Here is a 12,394-nt window from a genome sequence, read left to right on the forward strand (position 1 = left end):
TATTCAAAAATATCCCTATCAGAACCCACCATAGAGTTGTAAATGTAGTTCAATTTTTTATTTTCATCCATTCATTTCTCTTTTTACCCCTCTTAAATGCCTATTTTCCCTTACATTTTGGAAATTTAAGTAAGCCGAATTGCTATTAGCAGTTTGTATTTGCTATGTACCATTGGATGTGCTGAGAACTGTCTCTGTATGACTTTGATGCAGGAGAAATTTTAAAAACCTAAGGATTGTCAGGCAAATTCTGGAGCGTATGTTTTCCTATGATTTCTTTCCAAACAGGTTTATGGACGTTTAGTTATTTAATTTAAAAATTAGTATTAAAGTTATTTTTCGTCCCTGTAAATTAAACTAATTAAATGTTATAAATACAGCATATTTTGACTTACGAGATGTGGTTTATTTTGGTTCATTGTGTAGCAGTATTGCCTCCAAGTCGGCAGATGGCGCTGCTGTACAAACCTGAACTGGGAACTACTAAGAAACAGTATTTTCACTGCTGCAGTTTCCCCACCGCTAAACAGCAACAACCACAGCAGTTTTTTCTGATTTATTGAAATCCACTACACACATCAGACTTGTGTTGTTTGACATGGACAGTAGCGACGAGGAGGTGGAGGAGGATGAAACCGAGTGGAAGAGCAGTTTCGTGGACCCAGCACCGCTCAGCCCCGCTGCTGCTCCTGGTAAAGTATGATACTGAAACCAGACAGTTTCTGTAATAAAGTGGCATTTTAAACACGCAGTTAACACAGGATGCTGATGATACCCTGTATTGTACTGTTTTAACATTATGTAGTGAAGCAAAATATATTTTTTAAACGGGAAGTTCATAACTAACTCTTGTCTCAGGTCCAAGCCTTCATAAGACATCAGGACCAACACCTGCACACAAAGTCATCTTGCATTTAGACCTGGATTGCTTCTATGCTCAGGTGGAAATGATCAGAAACCCAACACTTAGGGACGTCCCTTTAGGTAAATTGACTGAACAGAATAATAGTTGACTCTCAGACATGTTTCTGAATGCTCTTGTGGTACAATAAAGTTTCTTGTGTTGCCAGGTATTCAGCAGAAAAACATCATAGTCACCTGTAATTATGTGGCAAGACAACAGGGTCTTACCAAACTGATGTTTGTGACTGATGCTATGGAGAAATGTCCTCAGCTGGTGCTGGTTAAAGGAGAAGACCTGACACACTACAGAGAAATGTCCTATAAAGTGACAGGTGAGCAAGTGTAGTACATCGCATCCACAAATAAAGCTGTACTTTCCTCTGTTTTAATGCAAACTTGAGTATTTAGTTAAGCAGTAATTAGAGTAAAATCTACTTCCAAACACGCTCAATAAACAGATGTTTTCAGTAAATCTCTAATTTGTGGGTTCATTTGCTTTTGGGTGGAGAATTGTCTGAGTGACACAACATGACGTTAGTTTCAGCCCACAGCAAGCTTAACATAATCTTTAAATATCAATACAAAACAACAAAATGTGGTGTTAGTCTTTTAGCGGTAAAGAGTCAGATGACATTTTGCATTTTGAACAAGGGGCTCATGTGGCACGACTATTAGTTTTTTCCTCTTTACACATACATTATAACCCACAGATTATTACAACAAGTTCATACTGATGGTTGTTGAAAGCTATTTAGGGATGTTTCTTTTAGCTAACATCAGGTATATTTACTATTTCTGTGCTCACCTCACGTAACCCTGTTTTTGTCCTTCACCCAGAGCTCCTGATGTCCTACTGTCCACTGGTAGAGAGGCTTGGATTTGATGAAAACTTCATGGACATCACAGAGCTGGTAGACAGAAGGCTAGCACAGACACCAGACTCCAACAACTTTTCATTTAAAGGACATGTCTACAATCATTTATGTAAGTCACATTTGTGCCTTGGTGTGTTGCAGTACATCTTTGTACATCTGACTCATGGAAACTGGGAAATGGGTTGTGAAACAAGCCAAGAGGCTAAAACATGTAAAACATTTGCATTGCACTTTCAGTTTCCCACTACATGAAAACTTCACCGTCTTGAGAGATGTTCTGGTTTTCACACCCACAGAAAACATGAATGTCTTTCTGTTCCTGCTCAGGTGCAGATGTTAAAGCCAATGAGTACCCGAGGCTGGCTTTAGGTTCGCACATCGCAGCAGAGGTGAGAGAAGCCATCCACAGCAAACTGGGCCTGACCGGCTGTGCCGGCATTGCCACAAATAAGCTATTGGCCAAACTGGTGTCTGGCACCTTCAAACCTAATCAGCAAACCACCCTGCTGCCGGAGAACCTGAGCGACATCATAGGCTGCCTGAGCAGTCTCCGCAAAGTACCAGGTATACATGAATGAGTTATTCATCAATTGATCTTTTTCAATTGTTGTGCTTCTTAAAGGTATGGATTGTGTTTATTGCTGTTAAATGACATAAAGCCCACTTAGATACCAATAATCTTTAACTATCATTCTCTCAGTTTCACTACTTTATTTGTTTACTTTGTTGTCGTTGACATATGTGTGCGTTATTCTTGGAAGGATTACCACCAGGCAACAGCTCAGAGGCCCAAGGAGTCAGGGGGCCCCTGGGCCTGTGCCTCTGTTTGAAGAGACTGTTAACATTTCCTGTTGGAAAGTCAATCAGCCGACCACAGAGAGTCACAAAATGAACACAAATAGACACAAAATGCATGCAAAAAGACTCAAAAGGATTACTAAGAGATACAAAATGTTCGTTAAGAGATGCAAAACAAACATTAACAGATGGAACACAACTACAAAGAGATGTAAAACAACCAGACAGAGATGCAAACAGACCACAAAGAGACTTGAAGCCTTGTAATACACACAAATAGATGTAAAACAACTACAAAATAGATGTTGAACAACTCCAAAACTTATCTGTGTTGTTTGTAGTTGTTTTGGGTCTTTTTCAGTCGGCGTGTTGTGTTCCTGTGAAAGGAGGATCGGGTGGGGGCCTTTAACAAGTCTGTCAAAATCTGTCTTTGGTTTTCATGTCTTTAGTGTCCGTAATGATAAATCTGTTGTGTTTTCTCAGGGGTGGGTCACCAAACTGCTAAGAGACTTCAAGCTCTGGGAGTGGTCAGCATCCAAGACCTACAGCTCTTCCCACTGAATGAGTTGGTGAGAGAGTTTGGAAGTCCCAGTGCTCAGCGCTTAAAGAATCTGGCTGCTGGCGTTGATGACTCACCTGTCACTCCTACCGGGGCCCCTCAGGTGGGCTCAAATATCTCTAATCTCTCTTTTTTAATTATGTCATATATATAATCCTTGTTACATGCAGCTGGGATGTTCTGACAAAAATAAATTATAAAAATGTCACTAATTCAGTCTCTCAGTGATGAAGACTCCTTCAAAAAAATGTCATCAACTAAAGATGTTTTGGAGAAGATTCAAGAACTCTTGAGCAGTCTGGTTGAAAGGTCAGGGCCAGTTTCTTTACCTATTTAACCCCTCATCACTGAGTCTGTCGTAATTATGTTTTAATGTCTAAGTCACTGAATTAAGCCTTTATCACCTGTTTAGGATGAACAAAGACGGCAGGCAGCCTCAAACCTTCCGGCTCACCATCCGTAGATACTCAGCGACCAACAAGTGGTTCAGTCGGGAGAGTCGTCAGTGTCCTGATCCCCAACCACATCGGACAGAAGATCACCTCTGGTGAGCTCATCCACCAAGGAGGACACTTTTATATCCCACCTGCGAGAGCTCAGGCACTCTATCAGGTTTTCAACTCACCATAAAAATACTCAAAAGTGTATTTATTTATGAAAAAGAAAATGAAGCCTTTGATGGGCATGACTGTGCTCAATTGTTTTATTCTGTATATCACAGCACCATGGAGTTCTCTCCATCCTGAAAGGGTTTAATCAACATCAGGTTTTTGGATTGGAGTGTTTTAGCATCTTGCAGCTCAGTGTTTCCATTTTACAACCCACAAATTTGCTGTGTTGTTTTTCCAGCAGCAGCACGCAGCTGTTTTCAGAGAAAAAGACAGACAAGATTAGAGACAAACTGGTGGAGACCAAAACAGAGCTAAAGGGAATATAATTACTCTACTACTTGCCACATGGCCACAAACATCAGTTAATGTAGGTGTCAATCTGCCTCTGAAATGTCTAGATGTACCATATTTAGATAAGCCTCTGTAATGAATTGTAATGTTGAAAGTTTATATCTTAACTTTGCCAATTTTGAGTTCTTAACTTCTGTCAACAAGACAAAGAACCTAGAGAAATTAAAAAGTCTTAAAATTTGACTTCAAAATCAGTGTGTCAGCCCTCGTGATGTCTCTACAGGCAGCAGTGATGATGCGGTGGTCCAGCTGGTCCCGTTAGCCATGAAGCTCTTCCAGAAGATGGTGGACAGCAACACCACCTTCCACCTCACCCTCATCAATGTTTGCTTCAGTAACCTGCAGACCAGGGGAGCTGCCATCAGCGGAAAGGGCTCCATAACATCTTTCTTCACACATAGCGCAACGTCTCCCAGAAAAACACAAGTCTGCTCATCATCACAGAGTCAGGTGACTGTTCAGATAATTCAGATTATCTTCATTTCCATCAGGGTATCTGAAGGTCTTGAAAGTTTTCGATTTAATTTACAAAAGTCTTAAATGTTTTCTGTCTCCTTCTCTTGGCATTCATTTTGGTCATAATTATTTAGATTTTTGTGTTTGATTATGAGCTGCTGGGCGGCACTTAAACCTGTAAACCAGACTGCAATTTACACTTATTTTCATCATCAATATATCTGTGGGTTACTCTTTCGATTAATTTGTTAATTGTTTGGTCTTTGAAATGTAAAACTTGAAAACTTGCCAGTTACAACCGTTCAGAGCTCAAGATGACATTCAGTTTACTTTTATTTGTGGCAACAAGAAGCAGCAAATCCCCACATTTGAGAAGCTGAAACCTGACAATGAGTAGTGTTTTTGTCCCTGTTTTTACTTGTAGAATGACTGAAATGATTAATCCGTTTTCAAAATAGTTGCAGATTATTTTTATGGCGATTGACTAATTGATTAATCACAACTCCAGACTGGTGTGACAGAGGATTGTGCTGCAGGAGGCTGCACAAAAAAATCCTTTGTGTATTTTCTCAAGCAAAAATGCCAAATATTCTCTGGTTTTAGCTTTTCAATTGTGAGGATTTGCTGTTTTTCTTTACTGTGTGTCAGTGACTCCCAGTCTGGGTGTTGTGACCCCTCCTGTGGGTCACAAGATAAATCTGTGCGGTTCATGAGATGCATGATGGGAGAGTTTTAAAAAAAGTTCTGCTACACAAATTTGAATTTTCATCTCCAATCTTTGCTTTTGAAACTGTCTAAACTATTTAAGTCTTTGGCTCTTGTGACAATAATATTTGAGTTTTAATCTCAACATGTATAACTTATTAACTTCTTAACACTGCTTTAAGGTATGAGGTAACAAGCATAAAAGTTTGGGACATACACAGATGGTAAACTGTCACAGGCATTTTTTTTTTTTTTTTTAGAATTTCCTGACATTTTTTTGACCCAAATGATTAATCAATTATAAGGAAGCTTATTGTCAGATTAATTCATAATAAAAAATAATGAGTAGTTCCAGACATAGAATGATTATTTTTAATTGGTTTATTCATCCATTCATTTTTTGCCACCTATCCAGGTCCAGTTGCATTAATTTAATTAATTATAACATTAGAAATTCTTGTTATAAACTCTGGGAAATGCTGAAAAAATATGATATAATACATTATTCTGGTCCATATCGTCCCTACTGATTTTCCATGATATTTTGTATGGTGTCATCTTGGAACTGGTTTAAGATGCAGAAACCCTGCTCTGAGAGCATCTCCAAACTGTCTCATTCTTCCACGCTGTGTTGTTACATGATGCATGCATACTTTTGCTTTCTAAGAAACTGTGCTAGTACTCAGAATTTCCTAAAACCATTCGTGCTCCTCCTCTTTTATTCTCCAATAGGATGATTCCTCTCACATCACCTCACAAAAGACAGTAACCACAAAAAGCCCCCAGAGCTCCGAGGCAGCCTTACATGGGTTCAAATGGAAACAGAGCTCTGTTGTTGCTGTAGAAGACCCTCTGCTTCAGACAGCGGACTGCAGCACAGCAAGGTCAGACCCTGATGAAACAAACAATGCTGTGACTCATCAGTTACCCCCAAATGTTGACCCAGAAGTGTTCAAGCTTCTCCCAGAGGACATCCAGAAGGAGCTGTTGTCCCCTGCCTATGTAAACTCCCTTCCCAGCACCTCTACCAGTCCATCAGCACCAGCTGTAGTCCCTGATGTCCCTCACATGACAAAAAACAAATCACCACACTCATTTACAAGCTCCAAAAATATTGAAGACTTTAAAGAGGCCTTAAACAAATCGGATCTATCTGACAGAGAGACCACCGTGGATCACCACAGACCTGCGGGCACAATTATGTTTCCAGGAGAGAACGTCATGGAAGACGGGAGACCGTCCTTCCCCCTGGTCTTCTGACTGCGAGTTCCCAGGAAATGTGGACCCCGAGGTGTTTTCTGAGCTTCCGCCGGATGTTCAGAGAGAGTTGATGTCTGAATGGAAGCAACAGAAGCCGGTCTTGAAGATCCCCTCATCCAGGAAACCAGGGAGAAGCTTGACGACAAAAGACAGAAAGGCTGCAGGAAAAGGCAGCCAGGCAAACAGTCTGTTGAAGTATTTCAAACCCAGTTAGAGAGGGATACTCACAAGTTACCCCTCCCAATGGTAATTAAGGACAGAACATGTTATATCTCTTTTTTAAAAATACTAAATTTCCTGTTATAGAGTTGTTCTGTCATGTATACAGGGAGTGAACAAAATAGAGGAAACATTTAACAGTACTCTGCAACAGCCATTTAACAAGTAACAATTTAGTGAGGCATTTTAGTTGTGCAACATACTGTAAATCTAAACTAATGAGCAGTGACACAAATATGGAGACATGGTGTCATGAAAAAGCATATGATGTACAAAGAAAAAATGATCTACTGCAACATTGGGATGGAAGTAAAATAATGCCAAAAATAAGAAAACTGCATTGAAACATAGTTACAGTTAGATCCACAGCAGCATTAACTGACATAATTAATATTTTGGTCAATTATTAAACTTAATCAATAGGATAATAACTGAGCGTCCACAAAAGGAAATGCTATTAAGGTATTTCAGGTCTTCTGTAATGTGTTTCTGTCTTTGTCCACCCCTGTGTGTCATTGACAATAAGCAGATTTTTGCAGATTCAGCACCTTCTTGGAAATAAAGTTATATTGTTTTAAAAAAAAAATTAATATTGGTTTCAAAACATCTACAGATTTTGCTGAGCTTTGAACATTATTTGTGAATTCTCCCTTCATGTTAAAGTCATGTCTTTTCCAAACATAGATCAGAGTAAAATTCAAAATCTGAATGAGGCCTAAATTTACTTAAGCTTTAGATTCACTGTTTTTATTTTGCTTTCACACAGAGAAGCAGGATTACTTTGCTGAGCCTCTATAAGTGAGGCCCGTTCCTTTCGTTGGCTGGATGATTTCCACAGAAATCCACAGAAGCACACGTTATTTGTCAACAGGGGACACAATCCAGTTTTCAAAGAGCCCTTTTTTTCCCTCATGAGAAATACCAGAAAACACAAGGTCTGTAAGCACAGCCCCACTTGGGTCTTGCTGGCATGAAACTCCTCCCTGGATCACATGTGAGAAGGGGGAAAGGTTCAGGATCTACTATGCCATCACATCATGATAGCGATTTTTTTATTTAATCAGGACGTGCTGAGCAACCTCTGAATGGACGTTAGCACTTGCTGCAGATACACTGGTAAGGAACTCCATTTTTTTTTTTTTTTTTGTTATTTAAAGTAACTGTTGCACTGTTTGTGTCATGTTTACGTAGGAAAACTTCACTGTGCTGTTTTGAATCTGGGGGGTATTTCACTATTTAACAGCTTGTTAGTGTTTTTCCTCATGGAGATGTGTTTTGTCAGATAACCAGAAAACACTGCTGTAGGTTAGAGGGTTGATTACTCAGCTTCTCTCCTCACTCTGCTGATTGCAAAGAATCCAATACCATTAATTGTGCACATGGGAAATGACTCCAGATTTTGTGGTGGTGTCCCATATCCTGTCACTGCTGTTGTTGCATGACAGTGAATAATTCCTTAATGCACTCATACACCCTAAAATTATTCCATCAAGTATAATTTTTTTACAGAACAAAAATAAGATAAATGCTACTCTTCAGGATTATTTGTGCCCATGGGGGCTCTTAACGATGTCTTGCACAACTAAATCTGATTTTCCATGCTGCTTTTATTGGCCTGCCAAGTGTAACCAAAGCATTGCAGTGACCTGGGTGGCGTCATGCAGTGTTGAGCTGTCTGCCCATAGTCCTATAAGTCAATAAAAGGAGTTCTGTCTGCCAAACAGGCCGTGTTTTTTCGCTCAGAAAACTCTGGAGAGGCATTTGACTGCTCATGTGGAAGCCAGCTCCAGTCATGTGCTAGTCTCTCTCTGATCAGCGCCTAATGAGCGGGGGAGTTACGACATCTCGTTATGCCTGTGTGATGCTCCCGCGCCCTCAGACTGAAAACTGCAGCTTAGGTGGAAGAATTTAACCTTTCTTTTCTAGTTTACTCAGCCAATGAGAAAGGCTGGATTACCACCAGGCAACTGCCTCACAGGCCCCAAGACTCCCACTGACCCCAAATGCCCCAGGCTCACTCCAAATCAGTTAGTTCCACATAATGTGATCAATGGCAAATCATCTTGTGGCCTTGGTCTCACCAAGGGACTAAATCTAGTTTTAAGACTTTATCTGTTTTAGTTTATTTTTAAGTAATTTGTTTCAGAGTTATGGTTTATCAAATTGCTATCCATTCAAGTAATTATCACACAGATAACCTCAGACAAGGCTGTATCATTCCATCATAGGTAAACAGTATCAAGGAAAAAACAGCTTTCCCACTCACCACCTTATTATTGTGTACATAAGCTGTTAAAAACAGGAGCCCAACAAAATTTGATTCACCAGCATCCTGTAATTACCACTTGTGGCTGTAGAGGCCAATAGAGGGAACTAATGAAACTGACAGGCAGAGTGGGGGAGGGGGGGCAAAAGACGCCCAGCAACAAATCTTTCCCCCAGGGCCCCTTCTGAGGTTAATCTGACTGTGCCTATAAGTGTTTACTTAGCTTAACCCACTCGCAAGCTTTCTCTAAACTTCTTATGGCTTGGTACATGATACATCAAACCAGCAAAGCATTGTACTGTGAGTTCAACTCTGTGGCAGGTTGAGCACTCAGCTGCACAATGGCTGACTGGGACTATGACTATCTGATCAAGCTCCTGGCACTCGGGGACTCGGGGGTGGGAAAGACCACCTTCCTCTACAGGTACACGGACAACAAGTTCAACCGCAAGTTCACCACCACAGTGGGCATTGACTTCAGGGAAAAAAGAGTGGTGAGTGAATAAGTTCGTAAATCTCCCCTGTTATTTAAAAATCTTATTACCTTAGTGTTAGCAATGATGTTTGGTATTTGTCTTAAAATACATGTAACTCAGTTCAGAGGTGGGACGGCTTCTGGTTTTTGGATTATCATGGTTCGTGGTTTGGTTCAGATGTACACAGGGACAGGTGCTGACGGGATGACCGAGAGGAACTTCAGAGTCCACCTTCAGCTCTGGGACACAGCTGGACAAGAGAGGTGAAGCTAACCTTAAATTCACATTATATTTGACATCATAGATATGTTTTTCTGTGGTAATAGCAAAACAGCAATGGATGCAATTACCCCTTACCACCCACAAATTCAAGCCTGGAGATGCTGAGAATAAATAGGCTGAAAACCAGCATCTTACTGACTTACTGACCAGGATTAGCACATTTTTCTATAAACAAATCAGCAGTGCACCAATGTGCTCCATTACAAAGAAAAGTCCTGCTTTCAAAATCCAACTTAAGTAAAAGTACAGTAGAATTATCAGCAAGATTTACTTAACTACATCATATACAGATAAGTTGTTTAGTCCAGTGGTTTCCAACCCGGTGATGAGATGATTAATGGGAGAGGAAAGAGAAAAACAAAGCTGTGCTAAACAAATTTGTATCTGAGGACATCACAGGCTGAAATCGTTAGGATGATGTAGATTATCATATGTGAAGTCTTCAACTGAAAAGTAACCAGTTAACTATAGTAATCAGATAAATGTAATCCAGTAAAACTACAATATGTCCCTGTGAAATGTTGTGAAGCAAATGTATAAGTAGCATAATATAGAAATGTTCAAGTGAAGTACAAGTATCTCAAAATTGTACTTAAGCACAGACCTTGAATAAATGTACTCTGTTACTTTTGATGAATGTCTGTACAAAATATCATGTCAACCTGTCCATCAGTTGCTGAGATGTTTCAGTCTGTGGAAATCTACACACAGGAACAAAAGTTGTCCATCTGTTATCAGGTTCCGCAGCCTCACGACAGCTTTCTTCAGAGATGCCATGGGCTTCCTGCTGATGTTCGACTTGACCAATCAGCAAAGTTTCCTCAATGTCAGGAACTGGATGAGTATGTGTCATCTCAGCAGCCTGCTCTGCTTCAGATCAATACTGTTTGGATCAATGTTTTCTCTCCCGTCGCCACTGAGAGTGAGATGCAAAGTCGCCTTTGACTAAGGGAATTTCTGAACAGAGTTTCAGCTTTGCTCATGCATGTCTATTTGCATTATATGGGTTTAAGTGACTTTGTCTGTGTTGGTTATAGGTCAGCTACAGGCCAACGCGTACTGTGACAATCCAGATATCGTGTTGGTGGGCACCAAGGCTGACCTCCGAGATGTAAGGGATGTTCACGCCAGACAGGCCAGAGATCTAGCAGATAGATATGGGTGAGGCTTTACATACTGTGCGCATTATTGTGTGTTAGTTACAGGATATGTTAAAGGAAGTGTGTGAGACTGCTTGAAGTGAATGAATGAATGAATATCAGTCAAGTTGCTACAATTTTCTCTTTTCTTTTTAGGAGTTATTCTCTGACTGGTATTAAAATTAATTACATGTGGTATTAAAATCATCTTAAAAGTCTTTATCCAATTATATGAACACACAAACTTTGAGACAGGTTTGCCTCTATTACCAGTTCTCCACAGGATGGTGCTAGTGAGCCATTTTCACCCCTGCGGCACTGACCTTTCTCCCTGATCTGATTCAGCAGGTGGTTCCCAACCTGTGGGATGTGGTCATAAGATAAATCTGAAGGGCCGAAACATTAATAGAGGATTAAAAAAGAAGAAACCTCTGCTACACAAAGTTGTGTTCATCTTTAATGAAAGCTAAAGATGAGTTCCTCCACCACTACCTAAAAGACTCCTCTCTCCTTTCTCCGTTCTCCTCAGAATCCCCTACTTTGAGACAAGTGCGGTGACGGGTGTTGACGTGGACCAGGCAGTGACCACACTCCTGGACCTGGTGATGAAGCGGATGGAGCTGAGCACGTACGGAGGCCCCAGCCCTGAGCCCAACGGCAGCCCGGCCGCCAGCCACGAAGTGGAGGAGGCTCCTGTTAGGAGGAGGTGCGCCTGCTGACCTCTCTCTCACTCTCTTCACACCTGCCCCCCGAGCGACGCTGCAGCTTGAGATGCTACCGTTTTCTGGAGCTTGACTAAGGTGCCCGCTAGGTAAAGGCAGAAGATGAGCTGAAAATCAACTAAAACATGATCCGATCCACACTCGAGAGGCCTATTTCACTTAAACAACAACAACATTGTTATTACAGTGTGAATCATCTCTTGATATTTACTGTCAGTAATATTATTTATTCACAGCCTGTGTATCGTTAAGTGAGAAAGAGGAGGGAGAGGAGAAGTGCAAGACTTTAAATACTGTTTATAGTAACTGAATATATAGGTATTCTTGTAAAAAATAAAAATAAAAAAACTGCAGGGGACTGCAGGTCTTGAAAAGTCTTAAAAAGCACTGAATCCAGTTTCGCAAAAAAATATTTAAAAAGGTCTTTTCTGTGGCCTGCTGTAGACAGTAATGTCAGTTAGTAATTGTTTTTGTATCCAATTGTTCCTACATAAATGAATTCAATGAATTAATCATTTTTAATTGGTCAATCCATTCATTTTGTGCCAGTTATCCAGGCCCAGGTTACGTTAATTATTTGATTAAATCATTGTAACTGTTGCTATATACTGCTGGGAGGTACAGAAAAACAGAGGACATATTAATAGATAATTCTGGGCCATATGATCCCAACCGGTTTTTCATCGTATTTTCATTCTTTTACTGGTTTGAACATGAAAAAGTTAATAAATTGGACTCTGTGGTATTCGAAGGTCTCTGCAGAAACCCTGTC

The 12,394-nt window shown here is 40.4% G+C and overlaps 2 protein-coding genes across 2 annotated transcripts; both read left to right on the forward strand.

The window, feature by feature from the left end:
• The first annotated feature begins 448 nt into the window (after window positions 1-448).
• poli (polymerase (DNA directed) iota) lies at window positions 449-8,458 on the forward strand. The gene is given in 13 exon segments (XM_051075338.1): window positions 449-692; window positions 859-984; window positions 1,071-1,235; window positions 1,741-1,887; window positions 2,106-2,342; window positions 3,060-3,238; window positions 3,353-3,444; window positions 3,548-3,647; window positions 3,649-3,682; window positions 4,321-4,547; window positions 5,991-6,509; window positions 6,511-6,764; window positions 7,504-8,458. Coding segments are annotated over 12 exon segments (2,142 nt in total). The 5' UTR covers window positions 449-598; the 3' UTR covers window positions 6,733-6,764; window positions 7,504-8,458.
• On the forward strand, window positions 7,735-12,325 carry LOC108877068 (ras-related protein Rab-27B). Its single transcript, XM_018667036.2, has 6 exons — window positions 7,735-7,853; window positions 9,325-9,497; window positions 9,657-9,742; window positions 10,500-10,603; window positions 10,799-10,922; window positions 11,430-12,325. Exons 2-6 carry the CDS (start codon window positions 9,345-9,347, stop codon window positions 11,617-11,619), a joined length of 657 nt encoding a protein of 218 aa, XP_018522552.1. The 5' UTR covers window positions 7,735-7,853; window positions 9,325-9,344; the 3' UTR covers window positions 11,620-12,325.
• The last annotated feature ends 69 nt before the right edge of the window (window positions 12,326-12,394 follow it).

This window comes from Lates calcarifer, linkage group LG13, assembly GCF_001640805.2.
Source record: "Lates calcarifer isolate ASB-BC8 linkage group LG13, TLL_Latcal_v3, whole genome shotgun sequence".
In the NCBI taxonomy this organism is placed as follows: Eukaryota; Metazoa; Chordata; class Actinopteri; family Centropomidae; genus Lates; species Lates calcarifer.